The sequence below is a fragment of the Salvelinus fontinalis genome, chromosome 13, assembly GCF_029448725.1.
Source record: "Salvelinus fontinalis isolate EN_2023a chromosome 13, ASM2944872v1, whole genome shotgun sequence".
Lineage (NCBI taxonomy): Eukaryota > Metazoa > Chordata > Actinopteri > Salmoniformes > Salmonidae > Salvelinus > Salvelinus fontinalis.
This window is the reverse complement of record NC_074677.1, coordinates 51,005,857-51,025,104: the sequence shown is the minus strand read 5'-3', so window position 1 is coordinate 51,025,104 and position 19,248 is coordinate 51,005,857. Positions and strand designations below refer to the sequence as shown.

At 41.2% G+C, this 19,248-nt stretch overlaps 2 protein-coding genes across 2 annotated transcripts; both read left to right on the top strand.

Moving 5' to 3' along the window:
• Positions 1–458: 458 nt before the first annotated feature.
• On the top strand, positions 459–7,933 carry LOC129868923 (zinc finger protein-like 1). Its single transcript, XM_055943263.1, has 8 exons — positions 459–630; positions 870–986; positions 3,024–3,135; positions 3,306–3,499; positions 3,741–3,816; positions 3,981–4,175; positions 4,402–4,549; positions 5,694–7,933. Exons 2-8 carry the CDS (start codon positions 885–887, stop codon positions 5,878–5,880), a joined length of 1,014 nt encoding a protein of 337 aa, XP_055799238.1. The 5' UTR covers positions 459–630; positions 870–884; the 3' UTR covers positions 5,881–7,933.
• A 3,215-nt stretch (positions 7,934–11,148) lies between these two features.
• On the top strand, positions 11,149–19,218 carry LOC129868920 (FERM domain-containing protein 8-like). Its single transcript, XM_055943260.1, has 11 exons — positions 11,149–11,336; positions 11,909–11,996; positions 12,209–12,376; positions 12,931–13,032; positions 13,313–13,371; positions 13,656–13,822; positions 14,448–14,663; positions 14,773–14,896; positions 15,236–15,385; positions 15,523–15,751; positions 15,883–19,218. The coding sequence occupies exons 2-11, from the start codon at positions 11,909–11,911 to the stop codon at positions 15,981–15,983; spliced, it is 1,404 nt and encodes a 467-aa protein (XP_055799235.1). The 5' UTR covers positions 11,149–11,336; the 3' UTR covers positions 15,984–19,218.
• Positions 19,219–19,248: the final 30 nt, after the last annotated feature.

Genomic DNA, 19,248 nt, shown 5'->3' with positions numbered 1-19,248 from the left:
GCTCTCGCCAAAACCAATTTTAACCTGACAACCTCACACTGTTTAGATTCTATATCACTGATAGAGTGAACATTATTCAGTGAGTTAAAAAACATATCTGTGGATTCCCGACAGTACGTAGAGCTATACAATTTTCTGTAAAAATTGCTACAGTATTTAGCGATTCATTTTTGGTCATCTGTAATAACACCATCAATGTTTAATTTATGGATAGTGTTATTTTTAGAGTGAAATTTCTCAAGTCTAAAGAAATAGGATGAATTCTGTTCTCCCTCCTCAATCCATTTTTTCCTAGATCTAGGCTCCTTCTGCTTTTAATATATATATATATATATATATATATATATATATATATATATATATATATATATATATATATATATATATATTATCCAGTTTATTTTGTAACTCAATTAGTTCCATCCTCCTCCTAATCTTGGACCAGCTGTGCCGTGCTCACGTGACATCATTATTCTGCGACTCTACCGGAAGGGACGTGGCAAATGTCAGCATCTGAAAACATTCGCATTTTCTAGATTTAGCTGACCAAGTTGGTAGGGCAGAACATCAGTATTTTTACAACCCCTTCCTTCATACGAAAAAGCATCGAGGAGAAAGCTTGCGTAACAGGTAAGTTTGAGATAACTTATTAAGGCCACCCGAAACACATCTGATGCTAGTGAACTAGCTATATCTATCAATACACGAAAGCAGTGTTTTACACACCCATATGTAATCATCAAACTTAATTTGATCCATGAGTAGATTTGACTGGGATATCAGAACATTGCTTAGATAATACCCATAACTATGATGTCGATGCTGAAGCTTGTTTTGGTGGTCACTTGTGTCTGAATCTGTGTGTACAGTACTACAGACAGACCATGGGTCTGTGCAAGTGTCCTAAGAGGAAGGTGACCAACCTGTTCTGCTTTGAACATCGGGTGAATGTTTGTGAGCATTGCCTGGTCTCCAACCACAACAAGGTCAGTGGATGGACAGCTCTAAATATTCATGTAATGTGAAATGAAATATAGATCATATAGGTCGTTAACAATAAAACGTCACAATATGGTGCAGAGCGTTCGATTTGGCTGCTGGAGGGAAAGGAGACTTCCAACTCCGCTAAAACCATTGAGAATTACGTCCCGTTTTCAAAGGATTGTTGAATAAACTATTTGGTTCATATCACCTCTTGAAGAGCATAGTCAGAACTACACATTTCCGATTATTCAAGTGTAACTATCATCAGAGTAATGCAGCAAGTAACTGCATGCGTTTCATGATCAGTAAACATCAATTATCATGTAATTTCAGATATGTGAGGGTAGCCAATCCGATTGGCATGTAGCTAGCTTGCCCTTGTAATGGAACGGCGAGTCATGATCATTACACATTGGACGAAGGTGTCTTCTGTACCGGGGAATGTTAAGATCCTCAACACTCGTTCTGAACATTACTAAGTATCGCTTGCGGTACAGTTTTGGAAGCGTAAGGAACTTTATCATATCAGCGAGAAATAATGTCAAAAAATATATTTATGTATAACATTGATACAGGGTTAGTGTTCCCACATGGCCATATCTCCATGTTACCGCGCATGTTTACGGAAGATGGTGGGACCACATGTGCTACCTAGCATGCTCCGAACACCTGTGTGTAACGGATGAATGCCACCAGAAACGTGTTGTCACTGAAACATATTGTTGGCTGCAACTCTGATAAGGCCTGTTAAAACAGTGTACAGTATGTGTATATTTTGCATTTGTGAAATTATTTTGATGTGACATGAAAGTAAAGGGCTTTATGTTTCTAGAACCTTATCGCAATTGAGAATCGATTCACTTGTAGATTGAGTTTGTGGCTGCCTGAGCCAGTCCACCTCTGGAAATAACATATACTATCCTTGGACCTTAAGGAGTAACGATAGGCTTCTTAAGAGTATATATTGGGCTAGTAGCTAGCTAGCTAAGCAATCAGCATGTGTCATTTAGCTTGCTTCATCAGAAATTATCCTTTTGGAAAGAGCTTGACATCGGCAAGTCCTCATCCTTTCAGACTTCTGTCATCACCACTATAGATGGCAAGAAAATCAAACAATATTTGGATATAGCTATCTAATTTATCCTCTGAAACTTAGGTTATATTGACGTGATATGTTATTAGCTAGCTAGTTAATTTGACGTGATCCATCAATCAATGTAGCCTATCATGTTTGTCAGCAGCAAAAAAAGTATATTAACTAGGTCTACTTACCACTAGCAATGTTTAGCCAACTGTACGAAGTTTATACTGGTAGCTTGCAAAGTAAACATTATCAGTTAACTGTACATCGGTAAATGCGCCCTTCTGCTGCTTGACAGGCAGAGCCCTCAAAGGATGGGAAATGAACCTAAAAAAAACATTCATACTTGTCAGGTATAGTTCACTTTTATTTTATATCACTCAAATTTCCAATTCATGGTGGCCAATATTGAGAGATCTTGAGGCTACTCTCACATATTTGAAATTGCATGATAAAATTGTTTACTGAAAAGCATGCAGTTACCTGCTGTATAACTCGGATAGAGCTAAATGTGCGCAATTGTTTTGCATGTAATAATCTGACATTTGTAGTTCTGATTATGCTCTTCAAGAGGTGATGATATTATGACCAAAATGTTAAGATTTATTTATCAATCCCTTGAAAATTGCATTGCGTCGGTGTTGGAGGTACGGGCCAGAGGTGCCAGCCGACAGAACCATGTGCAAATCGGCGTACTGAGGGCGGGACTGGTAGCAGTTCTTTGTGGATATATTGTCTCAGATTACCTCCGACATAAGGACAACATTATTGCCAACAGGTAAAGTAAGTCTAGATGAAGTGTGTTAAACATTCTGACTTGTAATGGGACTATTCGGAAATGTTGAGCTTACATGTTAGAGACGAGAATATGTCTTCCACTCTCGATTCTAAAAGGGACTAATTGTAGCTGTGTTTGCCACTAAACTATGAAGTATTTTCTCTCCATTCTGATTACCAGTGTATAGTGCAGTCCTACCTCCAGTGGCTTCAGGATAGTGACTACAGCCCTAATTGTCAACTGTGTAATAACCCACTGATCTCCCAGGATACTGTCAGATTGGTCTGCTATGGTAAGATTGTCAACATCTTGGATTTGTTATCCTTTGTGCTCTTATTGAATTTGGTATAGTCGTGTTCTTTTTTGAGAGGAACTCTCCATATTATTGTTGTTGCTTGATATTACTGCTCTGTGGAATTTGCACAAACCCACCTGGATCATTGCCCTGTCTCTCTATCCAAGATGTATTCCACTGGGCCTGTCTTCATGACCTGGCAGCCCGGTTGCCCCTACACACTGCTCCTGCGGGATACCAGTGCCCCAGCTGTCAAGGTCCAGTGTTTCCCCCCTCCAACCTGGCCAGCCCAATAGCTGACATGCTGAGGGAACAGCTCTCCTTAGTCAACTGGGCAAGAGCTGGACTAGGCCTACCTCTGGTGAGGAATAGGGTTGGGCTGGGTCACACTAGCGGTTAGAGAAATTGAATAGTGATGGTGACAGGGATATACTGGTTGAGATGCTGGGTACCGACATGAAATTGTGTATGATATTAGTGTAAAATATTTTTAAGGCTTAAATTATGTTTTAGGACCCAGAAATCAAGTGTTTCTTTCAGCGAGATGGCAAGTATTCTGTGACAATTCAAATCTAACATGCACATACTCTCTCCACTGCAAGATTGAAGAACCTGTAGAAGCTATTCAAGACAGCACACAGGATGTCACTGATTATGCTGACTGGTCCACATTTGATGGTGAGTCATTGTCTCTGGTCTGTTACTGCCTTGTTGGTCTACAATAACGGGAGACTGTATTGCAGCCAAAGGCATTATGACATAATGCTAAGCTAAATGTTTTTTGTTTTTTTTTTGAATCAGAAAGGTTACTGTAACATTTACCTTCTCCCCCACTGTGCTAGCCTCAGCATTGGAGACCACTGAAGCTTACCCCACCCACTCCTACACCCCCAGCCCGGCCCCTACTCTAGTTCCACCTCCAGTACAGGAAGATCATGGAAATCTCCACAACAACGGGGGGATGGTAGCACAAGAACAACACTCTGGGGTCAACATGATCACTGCAACCACTAGTGACACAATCACCCTACACACAGGTAAAGGACGATGAATGTTACTCTGGTTTGTAGGAACTGTACTAATCCTCAGTTTTATTAACCATACAGTGTTGTCATGCTGTACAGGCTAGTCCAAACCTTAGCCTCAAATCTGATCTTAGTTCCTGTCATTTTTGATAACGCATCTGATATTCTTCACGTAGATGCATGTGTGTAATGTATCCTCGTATTTGGTTATTCATTTGATGTTTATTTTTGCTTCCAGCATCAACCCCAAGGAAAGTCTATGACACACGGGACTCTGGTCCCAGCTCTGGTTACAGCTCTGGACACAGCTCTGTGACACAGATTGACTTTGACGACGACAAGTACCGGCGACGACCAGCACTCAACTGGTTTGCACAGATTCTCAAGTCAGTAATTGAATTGTGTTACTAGTTATTTCAAGTAGGTGCTATTCATTTAGTTATTGCACAGCAAGTACACCTTTCTGAGCAAACTACATTTCATATGGACAACAGTACTTTTTATTTTTATTTAACCATTATTGAACTATTTAGGAGAAGTTTTATTTTTTAGAACCAAATCTCTATTTTTATGTATATGGAATGTTATAGAAGGGTCCAAGACATCTTTTTTGTGATTTCACTTGTTTTCGATATACTTACCCCAAACAGCAATTATTTTCCTTGTTGTGTAATATGGGGGCCAAAGGCTCCAAAAACACCCAAATACATCCTTTTAGAAACATCAAACCTCTTAGTATAGCGATGCAGGTCTTTAGATGCTGTACACATGAAATTGTGTCATTCCGAACTTTATCCGCTACGTTTTATTCCCTTTTGTGCGACTCGAGCTGTTTCCCCTGTCTAGATGTTTCATTCTCCACGTAGCCTGCTGCTACAGGTAGCTGCCAAAATAAAAGAAACGCCAACATAAAGTGGTTTTAATAGGGTGTTGGACCACTAGGAGCCGCCAGAACAGCGTCAATGCACCTTGGCATAGATTCTGGAAGTGTCTGGAACTTCCTGTGTGGAGTCACCCTATGCTTTCAATATACTGTACTTTGTATCGCTCATTTACTTAAGTGTTTATTTGATTTATTTTTGGCAGTTACCTGTAGAATGGACTGAGAGAGTTGCAACAAAACTGAATATAACATTGCAGATAAAGTTCGTAATGACACAATTTCATGTGTACAGCATCTAAAGACCTGCATCGCTATACTGAGAGCTTTGCCATTTCTGAAAGGATGTATTTGGGTGTTTTTGGAGCGTTTGTTCATGGTTTTTCTGGGCCCCCGTATTACACAACGAGTATCAGGAATTGATTTGCTCTTTGGGGTAAGTCTCTCAAAAACAAGTGAAATCACACAAAAAAGATGTCTGGACTCTTCTGAAACAACATTCCATTTACATCAACAGAGATTTGGTTGTAAAAAAACAACTTATCCTTTATCTTACATTTTTATAGATCTTATTTATCAGTTACTCTGTTTCCAAAGGTGGAGTCCCATTTCTCTTAACTCTGAAGATATACATTTATTTGTGTTCTCAGAAACCGGACGGGTTCAAAGAGGACAGGCTTGTCCTGGAAGCAGAGGGTCTTCATGCTCCTTCTGGTTGGAGTGCTGGGATTCTTTACCTTGATTATCATTATGGCTAAACTGGGCCGTGCTTCAGCTGACTCCGACCCCAACTTAGACCCCCTACTAAACCCCAACATCCGAGTGGGCAAAAACTGACCAGCACCCAACTCCATGTCCTGGTGAGTGTTGAACATGGGGCCGATCTAAGTCCATCTAAGATGGTGGGACCAGTAGAGGCAGAGCGGCATCTTCTCTTTCGGAGATGAAAGAAGAGGACAGGATGTTGCGTTTTTGCCCTGGAAATGATAGCAACCTTACACCCTTTTCCCCTCTTTGGGATAGGCAGTTGCAAATTTCCTATTCATCTACTACTAAGAACTAATGGGCTATATAACCTGTGTGTGTGTGAACACATTCTATTATTTACATTGCTTTGAGATGTATGTCAAATTAATATATTTTGACCCACTGTACATTAAAGTAACTGTACAGTGAAATTCTCACTAAGTTCATACTCTGTTTAACTTATACCCAAATAATGTTGTTGACTCATCCTATACTTATATTTGTGGCCAAAGCATAAATTGGAGATTTTTTTATTTTTTATTTTTAAACAAACTCAAACTGAACTCAAACTTGTATCTCCAAACAGGCCGTTTAAAAAATGCTAGCTATTTACTCATAGAGGATGATGTCATCCTGAGGATGAGATGGTCAATCAGCGCTTTATTTGCATTAATATTTTTTAACATAATTACCTTTTTGGGGGGGAAGGAAGGAACTATTTCACTCCTATTGTAATTAGTTATAGGTCATATTTAATATAAATCTGGAAACACTGGACAGTTACTTTAAATGAGATTGCAGTGTTGGTGATGGGAAAACAGAAATACTGTATTCTATGTATGGCACACAAATATGGCTTGTTACAACATCTGCTAAAAACAAAGGTATTTTTGGAGTGGGCATCAATAACAGTTTTTCAAGTTACTTGAGTGAGTGTGAGGTTTGTGTTGAACTGGAAGAATGCTGTGTCTGACATTCACATATTGTTTTTGTATGTTGATTAAATCTTAAAGTATGTAAATATAGACATTGAATGAAATGCGGTGTGTTTTGTGTTGAACTGGAATAAATGTTTCTTACCAATTGTCTCCCAAATTCTGAATGCAATATAAGTTGTAATCTTTGGACAAAGAAAATGTTGAACAGATAGTCTGAGGATATTAAAATTGAGTGGTTGTTAACCCAGGGGACATTGTTCATCTTGGTATAGCATTAAAATAACATAGTGTTCTGAAATCCACAAGTGCCCTGTGCCCCAACCTGGTCCCAGAGTACTTTGTATTATTCTGTATGTAAATCCAAAACACTCCATTTTACTATTATGTTTCATATGGTATGTATTAATTTGTGATGTCCATCACCCATTTCATGACATGTTATGAATTTGCTAAACGTATAATATGTTATGAAATCTAGCTAGGTGGCTAACATTAGCTAGGCCTGGGGTTAGGGTTAGCTAACATGCTAAGTAGTTGTAAAGTTGCTAAAATTCTAAAGTTATCCGTGATGAGATTGGAAATCGCACCCATCCACCACGACCAACCGCCCTACTTCCAATTTTGCCTTAAGTAATGATCTGTCTTACATAACTATACCATACTAAACGTATCATGCTATTTTCAGGGTTGTGGATTTACATTCGCTATGTTACATATAGTCTGAGGCCAGGCCGTGTGCTCAGACACTGTTTCACAGAATGGTCTACTTTTAAAGATCCTTAACTTGCTTCTCTTGAGTTTGAAGTGTTACTAAAGGTGTCTGCGCATTGCTGTGGTTCAAATTTGGTTGTAATATTTGGACAATTCTTTGACCATTTAACTTGCCATTTTACAAAAACAAAATGTGTTAGTGGGTAGGTGTGTTGATAGGACCTCTCTTTTTAAATGTTATGTATTGAAATCACATGTCTACAGTACACAATATCAATTTGCTGTTATCTTTGCACTTTTGTGAAAAACTACACTTTCAAAAATATCTCTCTTGCTGATGCTTACTCTGCAGAAGACAGTTCTGTCAATGTAAGAAGCTGTATTTTTATTTTGGAGCAAAATGTCCTTTTGATAAAGCTGACTTACAACCCCAATTTTGTTTTGCTGTACTATTCACATTTCTCAATTAAATTATGCTCTTTGTAAAGACTTAACTGTTTGAAATGATCTATGAACACACATGTCATATTGTTACTTTTCACATCAGATTTTAAAAGAATTGAATGGTTTGACATAGCTACTTTCTGTCCTCAGATAATGATGACTCTTGCAAGTGTTCTGTTTCTTGAGGGGAAGATGATTACTTTATTGGGATCTCAGAACTGCTCTGTACAAAACATACAAAATATTGTGGAATATAAAGTTACTTGCTTGATGTTTTCCAGTTTCTTGAAATACTTTGCAAAGCAACTTTATTTCTATGTGAGAACTGAAATGGTCTATTAATTCCTTTTAGTAGATGCTTTTATCCAGAGCAACTTACAGTGGTGAGTGCCTACATTTCCATACCTGTTCATACTGCTCCCCTGGTGGGAATCAAACCCGCAACCCAAGTATTGCAGGCACCATGCTCTACCAACTTGAGCCACATCATCACAAACCGCTTGCTATCTCAATGTACTCAATTCTATTGGTCATTGTTTTTCTATTCATGGTGATGGAAAGTCTACAGGTATGAACTTAGATGACCGGCCTATGTACAATACAGTAATGTACATTAAGTGGGTTGTAAGGATGGTCAATTAATTTCCATGTTATTTGATCAAGAAAAATGTTTTGTGTCTTTGCCCATAACTTTGCACCTTTGGATGTAAATGTTTGAGGACAGGTTTTTGTTCCTGCTGGATTCAATTAGAATGACAATCACAGAGAACGGGACAAGGCTACAACTCTTTCAATTCCAACTATTGAATCCTACAAGATACTGTTCTTAATTATTCAACTTTTTTTTGCCAAAGCAGATATGCTGAATATTTTTTTTTGCCCGCACTAAAGACCTCTACATCCGTCCGCTAATACTAGTAAAGGGCCAGTGCACTACTTTTGGTGAAAAAAATATTTTGTTGTATTAATCATGTTCTTTTTTTTTACTACTTCCCGCAGCTATGGTGCCTAATGAAAGTCTACACACCCCTTGCATTCTTCATTGTTTTTTTCCTACTGATCTACAAAACATACTCCACATTTTCAAAGTGAAAGAAAGATTATAGAAAATGTACAAAAAAGTATAAATAAGATATTCTTCACACCCCAGAGTTAATACTTGGTGGAAGCACCTTTGACAACCATTACAGCTGTAAATAATTTTTTATAAGATTCAACCAACTTTGCAGAACTCTTACTGTAACATATCCATTTTGCTCAAGTGCTGTACATTTGGTTGGGAATCATTGAGGGGCAGCAATATTCAAACTGCAGCTAGACCACTCAAGAACGCCCAACACCTCTTGGAAAGCCATTCTGGTGTGTCTTTGGCAGGAAAATGTGTCTAATTGTCCAGCTGAAAAATAAAACTATCCCAGGGATAGGCTTTCAGAAGACTGGCGTTTTTTTAAGGCGTGTTTACATGCGTAGATGGAGTTGTTTGCGGGGCAGCAGACGTCTTTTGTTGCGTTATGTACTGTTTCCACTACTTCCGAATTCATTTTCAACGAGAACACACGGAGCAATGTGCAAGAGGTTGTGGGAAGGTGAGCAGCTTGAACCGTGCTATGGGAGCCACCTGAAAAAGTTCAGCACTGCTCTACTTTATGCAAATTGCACGTGGCTGCCGTTAACCAATCGGGCGAGGAGCAGATGTTTGCTTGAAGATCTTCGGTTCATGAAACATTGTTCCGCCTGTCTTGATTTTGCTTTGCTAAAATACAGAAACAAAATCATAAGGTCAATGGCATGGAGGAAGATTGCAGAGATTGTTGGTGTTGATGGTGGGTGAAAAGAGATTTTCACAACAGTATATGCTTGTGCTGCTAGCTACTGTAGCTATGAAAATGTTTTATTTATTTTTTATTTAACCTTTATTTAACTAGGCAAGTCAGTTAAGAACAAATTCGTATTTACAATGACGGCCTACATTAAGCAACCTAAACCTCAAAACTGTGATCAAAGCCACCGTTTATGTAAATGTGCTGAGTAAGTCAAATTATGAAATCTGCCCACCAAAGGACAGAAATCACCAGTAGCACGCATTATAACATGAGTAAATGATACATTAAGGGCCTCATTGCCAAAATCCCGAAGTATCATTTTAAGCTGATTGGTCACTCTTTAAGGGCCACAAAATGAGCAGCAATGCTCCTCTGGGTGTAAACTCTGTGGACTTGGAAACTAAAAGTGCTCCTGAGTAGAATGGACCCTTTTACTGCGACACAACGTACAGAAAATTGTGTACGGTGCAATAAATGATAGGAGTACACACAAAAAAAACAGTTGACCATTTAGGCTTGAAAAAAACAAAAACATATCTCATATAAATCCTTTTAATGATTATTTTTTTACAGATTAAATTTTACAGAATTTTTCATTTACGAAGTAAACAGAACAGACTCTAATTCTGGAGGTTTCCCAAAATCCGGGACCCAGAAGTACTTAGTTATTCTTGCCTGTTTTACAGCGGTGTGGGCAACTACAGAGTCAGAGCATTTGTTCCAAGACCAATGGAGTGTGATCACTGTAAAGTTTTTGGACATGTTTCAAGTCTTTTCAGAAGGGAGAAGCCAAGATGTTCAAGTTGTGGAAAAGATCATATGTGTTTTAAAAGTGATGAAAATGTGATATGTTGCAATGTGGTGGGAACCATGAAGCCACGTTTTTGGAATGCCCAACAAGGGTGAAAGAGAATGATGTGGCCAAAGTCAGGGCTCTCCAGAGCATTTCATATGCAGCGGCTGTTAAAAGTGTTGAGGGTTCGAATGGTGCTCCTGAAGACTCCTGAAGAGTGGTGGATTGGGCGTCACTGAAGGCTGCAGGGGTTGCCGTTCAACAGCAGGATCCAGATATGTTAAAGTTTAAGAAGGTGGGCTTTGTGGCATTTATAGCTATGGTGATTGATTGAACTGCCAAGGTGGAGAGGACGTCCAGTAAAATAGATATCATTGTGGATGTTGTGGAACGGTTCCTGGGACTGAAAGACTTCTTAGCGGAGTAGTTGCATGGAGTATCGTCACAAGCCGTAACACCCTCTCAGGTCATGGAGTTTGGAAGCAAGGAAGAAGTGTGAGTTTGGTTTTGTCAATGTGTTTTTTTATTGTTTTATTTGGGTGGATAAAGTTAGTTCTCCCTATCACGTATGGGTTTTGTTTTGACCTTGTTTTTTTTTTTTTTAACCCCGTCCAGTTGGTGGTGGTAATACACATTTTGGGGTTGTAGTCTGCCATAAACCCACAGAAGAAGAGGAAGAAGAAGAAGCACAAAGGGCGCAGTACATTAGTCTAGGCAGTTGTCAGTGTGCTGGTAAACTGTTGAAGTTGTGGTTTTGACAAAATATATTCTCATACGGAGTATTTTATTTTTATACTATCTTGTGGACTGTCAATTCTACATTTTCAGTAAAAGAAGGTAATTGAATGTCATCTCACCGGATTAGCCCACCGCTGTCTTCTTGCTTGGTAACTAGCTAGCTAGTAGCTAACGTTAGCATAATATTCGTAATTGAGCTGTCTACAGTTTGTTGGCAGGATACCAGCTTACTTAGATGTGAAATGTCGTTTCAGTAAAAACTATTACGACTTGACAACGAGAAAATCAAAGCCTTGATATTGAACATAATTATAGATAACTAGGACATGGAATTATAAGGCACCTCACGATACGATATATATTCTATAGTTAAATTAGATATGTATTGCGATTCGATTTTGCAAATATTGCACACTATGTGTATGCTGCAGAAGGACAAGTGAGATCCATGAGAAAACGGGTTATCATCAGTCAGGGAATAAAACTGCTGAAAACAAATTGGCTCACTATTTAAAAAGAAGATGGAGAACAACTGTATCGATCCCCACCATCACTACAGCTATTGTTAACGTTACTCACGGAGGTGGCTAGCTAGCTATGTCACAGTGAATTTGCTAGTGGATAACATATATTTTTCGAAAAACTCATCTTGATTTGTGTGTCTCACACAGATGGAAGTAGATGAGTGTGGGGGGTTTCCTCCAGAACCATCGGAGGGGAGCTCACAGAGAGGAAGTGTGGCATCCTCTGTCACCCGCGGTCAGTTCCCTTTTTTTCTTTGTCTGGTGTTTACAATATAACATTTTTGTCTCTCTGTGTGTTTTCTTATTTGGAACATTGGTGTTTAATAGCCCTGTGTATATATCAAACGGATTCATGTAAGCTCATGACATCATCGTGGCTTGCAAGATGTTTCTGTTTTGCATTAGATTATTATGTCAACTGTCCTCCCTGTGTTTGTTCTCCTACAGCTCAAGATGTGCTTGTGTACCTGGTGGGTGACAGTGCGGTACACTTGTGTGTGGAGGGGGTTGCCTGTGTGAGTGTCCAGGAGCTAGGCCGCAGTGTCCGGGAGGCTCTCCACATTCCTGATTCTGCAATGGATGCCTTTGCCTTCTGGCTCAGCTCTCCTCTGCTCGGTAATGACAGCTCTCTCTGTATGCACCTCCCCCTTCCTCCTCCCCTAGCCCCATGATGTTATTTTAATATAAGCAACTTGGCCATTCATTTGACAGTTTCTTGATTTGATCAGGGGGAGAAGGGCAGATATGTATTACAAAGGGATAGGGTTGTCTGAGGCTGGTCTGGTTCATTGTATCATGTATTGGTGGTGATTGAAGAGAGCCCTTGGGCCATAAGAGGAACATTTGACAGTTTGAATGCTTCTCTTTTGAACTACTGTCTTGCTGAACGACTGGCATTGTTTCTAAAATAGGGAAGGGATCACTACAGCGAAATGAGTGTAGGCCAAGTCTACGGCTTGTGGATATGGTGCTATAGATTAGCATGCTTTGTCATGCCAAATTCCTTTCTTTGTTATGCCATGAGAATGCTTTTCATCATCCTTCTCATTAATTAGCATGCTTTGTCATGCCAAATTCCTTTCTTTGTTATGCCATGAGAATGCTTTTCATCATCCTTCTCATTAATTATCACATCGTTGCTTACTCCCTGCCTTTTCCTCCTCTCTCAGAACTGCAGTTAAAGCCGAAGCATCAGCCTTACAAACTGTGCCGCCAGTGGCAGGACCTGCTGTATCGCTTCACTGAGGCCTCAGAGGAGGACATATCTCAAGGTGAGACTGCCTGTGTCTCTGTGTGTAGGGATGAGCTTGTGTGTTTCTGTAATCTTTTCTATTTGTTTCTGTATTTTTGGCAGATGAACATTTTTGTCTCACATCTGTTAGAATTGTTTTTTCATCCCTACTGCTGAATTCATATTGCTTTGTCAACCTGACCTCATGTTGCCACTGACCCAACATCACTAATCCTAAGCCGTACATCTGCCATCATATAAAAATGTTCAGTAATACCCTCCTCATGCCCTCGTGCTGTACTTTCCTTTTTTTTCTCCAGATGAGCCATGCTTGCAGTACAGAAGGAATGTGTTTCATCCCAAGTCTAAAGAGCTGCAGGTACTGCTTGTTCTGTTTTCTCCTTAAACTTAACATGAAGCTGTTGGGGGGGGGGTGTGTGTGTATCAGTCAAGTTGTGTCAAATGGATAGATTATACTTTCCTGGTTGTAGACACATACCCCAGAGCACTCTAGCACCAGCCCTAAGACAAAAGGTTATGTTTGTCCCTCGGGGCCCCCCGCACCTACATGCCCCTGTGTTTGGATCCCCCTATATTCCACATTTCATTGCCACATTTCATCCTCCTATATTCCACATTTCATTGCATGGTATTTCCCTCCAGATTGATGACGAGGGGGTGTTGAGACTACTTTACGACGAGGCACGGGTTAACATCCTCGCTGGCCGCTTCCCCTGTGACCCTGAAACCTGGACGAGTTTGGGAGCACTGTCTTTTGCTATGGAACTGGGAGTAGGTCTGGATGACCAGAAAGCCACTGCTGCTTTAAGGTAAACTATGCCAGGCATCTGAACGTCTGCCTCTTGGTGACGTTGTGTATTATTTGTATTTTTTTCCCCCCTTTTTCTCCCCAATTTCGTGGTATCCAATTGGTAGTAGTAGTTACTGTCTTGTCTCATCGCTGCAACTCCCGTACGGACTCAGGAGAGGCGAAGGTCGAGAGTCATGCGTCCTCCGAAACACAACCCAACCTAGCCGCACTGCTTCTTGACATAACGCACATCCAACCCGGAAGCCAGCCGCACCAATGTGTCGGAGGAAACACTGTACACCTAGCAACCTGGTCAGCGTGCACTGCGTCCGGCCCGCCACAGGAGTCGCTATGGCGCGATGGAACAAGGATATCCCTACCGGCCAAACCCACCCTAAACCGGACGACGCTGGGCCAATTATGCGTCGCCCCATGAGCCTCCCGGTCGCGGCCGGCTGCGGCAGAGCCTGGGCTCGAACCCAGAGTCTCTGGTGGCACAGCTAGCACTGCGATGCAGTGCCTTAGACCACTGCTCCACCCGGGAGGCCGTTGTGTATTATTTTTAAGAGTATAACTCAAAATAATTTCCCCCAATAGCTGGCTGCATACCCAGACTATTGCTTCTCCTCTCCCAACTCCCTCAGAGAGAAGAAGCTGATATCCTTCCTGCCTGCACATGTATCAGGGGGAGGTGGAGGGCTGTTTTCTACCTTGAGGGGAAAAGGGGGCCGTCAGGCAGGGCTGGAGCACAACCTGTTGGAGGAGTATCGTAAGATCAGCACCTTAGGCAGCACCCCCCCAGAGCCCACTCAGCATCTACGCCAGTACCTCAGCACATGCCACTCTCTGCCTTACTATGGGTAAGGAACAGGCAAAACTAATGGCCTCAACTTAACTGCATGGAACACATTCACAGTTTGGATCTCCTTCACGTGTCACTTGCATCATGTTTGTTTCTTGTCTGGCCAGGTGTGCTTTCTTCTCGGGGGAGATTGACAAGCCAGCTCAGGGGATTCTTCATAGAGCAGGACGGAAAGCTGTCAATGTGGGGATTAGTCTGGAGGGGGTGTATGTAATGGACATCAAAGAGAAGGTGAGACCTGAAATGTCAAGCTGTGAATGGCTGTGTCACATCTGTCCGTGATTGATTTGATATATGTGATTGGGAGTCCCAAAGGGGCGGCGCACAATTGGCCCAGCGTCGTCCGGGTTTGGCCGGGGTAGGCCGTCGTTGTAAATAAGAATTTGTTCTTAACTGACTTGCCTTGTTAAATAAATGATAACTCCTCTACATTACTAGCAGAATATGACCTATTTTATTGTGTGTGATTGAGTAAGATGTGTACCTTATCAATGCAAAAAGACTTCACTGAATACCCAACCCTCTACCTTTCTGCCTTGTTTTCTCCGGTGCATTCCTACTCCACGACAGCATGTTCTCCTGGGACTGCGTTTCAGTGAGTTGTCTTGGGACCACAGCTACCCCGAGGGGGAAGGTGACTCGCACATCCTGTGGCTTGAATTCGATGGGGAGGAGGCCGGCACCCCTGTCAACAAGTTACTGAAGATCTATTCAAAACAAGTAATGAAACCTAAACCTACCTTTTAAAATATATATATATATATATATATTCAAAATAAACATTCATTAGGTGGTGGTCATAGATGCCATTGAAGTGACCAGAGTTGCTACTGTTCTTTCTTCCCTCGTTTCTCTAGGCAGAGCTTATGAGCGGCCTTATTGAGTTCTGTGTGGAGCTACAGTCTGCAGCCGAAGGAGGGGCGGCGACGGAAACGGACAGTGATGTCAGTCTATCCCATCAGCCTGCTGGACAGGCAGAGAACAGTGACAGAGGAAGGGGCGGTCGGCGAGGGAAACTGCGCAGGCAGAGCAGTGTGGTGTGCAGTCGGGTTCATACACTGAACACCATCAGCTACGTGGACAACGGTGAGTCTGGGGAGAGGCCATCATCATGCATGTCATTCATTTCCTCAGTATTAACCATCCATATAAGCTTCATTTGTTTATCAGGTTAGGTTGTAAAACTAACTTAAATGTGTTTGTTGTCCTCCGGGCAGGTAAAGAAATCAAACGCTTGAAGCCAAAGAGAGCTGCTTCCTTTTTCACCAGGCAGGCACAGCCACCCACTTACTCATCAGTACAGGTGGAGCAAGGTTGAGCCTCCATCTCTGATCTAGGCACTGCTCTATGCTAACTGGAGACCAAAACTGAACATGCAAGTTGAGATTAAGACTAAAAGATATGTAGGGAGTTAGAGGTTTATCTTCTTGATTGCAAAAATACTATGGACCAAGAATAGGATTTAAGTGTGAATAAATATTTATGGTTAAATGTTGTGTAAATGAAGTTACGTTCTTTAGGTGCTGGAAAGTGACATTGAGTGGCATTGCTTCACTGGTCAAGTTGAACCAGCTACCGATTTGGTAGAATTTGGAGTTTAATATGAAACTGTTGATGTGTAGTGGTGACAGTAGCACCACCTTTTAGATTTTACCCTTGTGATAGGGGACCTTTATTACAGTTCTCCTTCAGATGGAGTTTATGTGCAATGACTATGTACACTATATATACAAAAGTATGTGGACACCCCTTCAAATTAGTGGATTCGGCTATTTCAACCACACCCGTTGCTGACAGGTGTATAAAATCGAGCACACAGACATGTAATCTCCATAGAAAAACATTGGCAGTAGAATGGCCTTACTGAAGAGCTCAGTGACTTTCAATGTGGCAGCGTCATATGATGCCACCTTTCCAACAAGTCAGTTTGTCAAATTTCTACCCTGCTAGAACTGTCCTGGTCAACTCTAAGTGCTGTTATTGTGAAGTGGAAACGCCTAGGAGCAACAACGGTTCAGCCGCGAAGTGGTAGGCCACACAAGCTCACAGAATGGACCGCTGAAGCATGTAGCGTTTAAAAATAACCTGTCATCCGTTGCACCACTCAATACCAAGTTCCAAACTGCCTCTGGAAGCAATGTCAGCACAAGAACTGTTCGGACCTTTGTTAAATGGGTGTCCGTGGCCAATGAGCCTAAGATCACCATGCGCAGTGTTAAGGGTCGGCTGGAGTGGTGTGAAGCTTGCCACCATTGGACTTGGTGGAAATGTGTTCTCTGGAGTGATGAATAACGCTTCACTATCTGGCAGTCCGACAGACGATTCTCAGTTTAGAGGATGCCAGGAGATCGCTACCTTCCCAAATGCATAATGCCAACTGTCAAGTTTGATGGAGGAGGAATAATGGTCTGGGGCTGTTTTTCATGGTTCGGGCTAGGCCCCTTAGTTCCAGTGAAGGGAAATCTTTACACTATAGCATACAATTACATTCTAGACGATTCTGTGCTTCCAACTTTGTGGTGATGACAGTTTGGGGAAGGCCCTTTCCTGTTAAAGCATGACAATGCCCCTGTGCACAAAGTGAGGTTCATACAGAAATGGTTTGTCGAGATCGTTGTGGAAGAACTTGACAGGCCTGAACAGAGCCCTGATCACAACCCCATCGAACACCTTTGGGATGAATTGGAACACCGACTGCGAGCCAGGCCTAATTGGGGCGGCAGGTGGCCTAGTGGTTAGAGCGTTGGGCCGGTAACCGGAAGGTTGCTGGGCCGGTAACCCCGAGCTGACAAGGTAAAAATCTGTCATGCTGCCCCTGAGCAAGGCAGTTAACCCACTGTTCCCCGGGCGCCGAAGTCGTAGGTGTCGATTATGGCAGCCCCCCGCACCTCTGATTGAGGGATTGGGTTAACTGCGGAAGGCACATTTCAGTTGAATGCATTCCCTTCCCTTTCCCTTTAAAAGAAAATTACAAATATATTGCCCAACCTCACTAATGCTCTTGTGGCTGAATGGAAGCAAGTCCCCGCAGCAATGTTCCAACATCTAGTAGAAAGCCTTCCCAGAAGAGTGGAAGCTTTTAAAGCTGCCCATGATTTTGGAATAAGATTTTTGACAAGCAGGTGTCCATATACTTTTGGTCATGTAGTGTATCATTCATTGAAATGTATGCTACGCTCTTGGAAACCAAACAACACGGGGGGGATTGTATTATCTGAATGGAGGGCGATATTGGAGGCTCTGCAACTATCTTGTTCAAACCTCAGTCTTTGTACCAAAACAAACATGTATCTTGTGGTAGTCTTTGCCGCTCTGTGCTAAACACTCAGATTCAGAGTCTCATGGTTATCATGGACTTTATCTGCATCCACCTCCCAGAAATGACAAGGCCTAGCATTCTAGCACTGTTATTGTTTATATTGTACACCATGCAAGGGCAGCTTGACTTGGGAGGGGAGCGACTAAAGGGAATTTTCTGATGTGTAAACCGATATTTATTTTTAGAATTGGTTAAATGTGGGTCTGGGTTAAGGTAAGGGTCCGTTTTAGATTTGGCTAGTCGGTTTGCACATCAGAAAAGTCCATTTAGTCTCACCCACTTAGCTGACCATTCAGTAAGAGGATGTGTTTCCTGATGACAGTTCTTCTGCTGGCCTCTCTTCAGTATGAGAGGAGCGATTCTACTGTATATCTCGGATGCAATTACGTGTTCATAAGCTGAAGAACGTGGTTTCCACTATGCTATAACTGATATTGTCAATTATGCAAACGTGGATGCAAAGACAACAAAATGTTCCGATTCATAATTCCTAAGGCACCCGATCTATGGATGTGGTATTCCTTTTTAAAAAGATTGTAGTGTACTCACTTGCTGTACATGCACAGCATTCAATATCTTAGACATGCACTATTGATACATCAGAAATACTGTAAAGTTTTTACCTTTGGTCATTATTTGTATTCTTAGTATTATTATTGGAGTAATAACTTGGACTAATATTTTTTGACTCTGTTTCTGTCTCTCTGTTTCTGTCTCTCACACTCAAATGAAGCAATAGTCTGGATAAAAAGACCAAGTGCCTTTGTTTCTTTCAGTATTAATTTGGCCATTGAGAGACTTACCTGGTAAACGTGTAGGCTTGTTTGTCAAACATGATCTGCTCTGTTGACTGTGTTTACACAGGCAGCACAATTCTGATATTTTTCCCAATTAGAGGCAAAATGGCTTATCTGATTGGTCAAAAAAAACAATTAATCATAAGCTATCTTGCCTATATTTGGGCAAAATATCAGAATTGGGCTGCCTGTGTAAACGCAGCCGTAGACACTAAAATATATCGAACCCTGTAACTGTTTTCTTTCCTTTGTAAATTATATGTGCACTACCAAACTTAACCGGTGACTGACTAGGTTTAGTTAAACCCACAAAACGTTTTTTTATTCAGCTTTGTACTGTTTTGACAAAACTATAAGATTTGTTATAATTGTGTTTTAAACCTTACTATCAACGTTTTTTTTGTCCATATTTGATCAATAAATTTTTTTGAATATCAGATTCTCCGTTCCTTGACTTTGTGTTCTTT

Bases quoted from the DNA above. Each gene is read 5' to 3' on its own strand.
- LOC129868920 (XM_055943260.1), top strand. From the start codon at position 11,909: ATGGAAGTAGATGAGTGTGGGGGGTTTCCTCCAGAACCATCGGAGGGG. The intron at 13,033-13,312 runs GTGAGACTGCCT...TTTTTTCTCCAG, and splicing joins AGAGGAGGACATATCTCAAG to ATGAGCCATGCTTGCAGTAC. The intron at 14,664-14,772 runs GTAAGGAACAGG...TTGTCTGGCCAG, and splicing joins CACTCTCTGCCTTACTATGG to GTGTGCTTTCTTCTCGGGGG.
- LOC129868923 (XM_055943263.1), top strand. From the start codon at position 885: ATGGGTCTGTGCAAGTGTCCTAAGAGGAAGGTGACCAACCTGTTCTGC. The intron at 3,817-3,980 runs GTGAGTCATTGT...CCACTGTGCTAG, and splicing joins TGACTGGTCCACATTTGATG to CCTCAGCATTGGAGACCACT. The intron at 4,550-5,693 runs GTCAGTAATTGA...TTGTGTTCTCAG, and splicing joins TGGTTTGCACAGATTCTCAA to AAACCGGACGGGTTCAAAGA.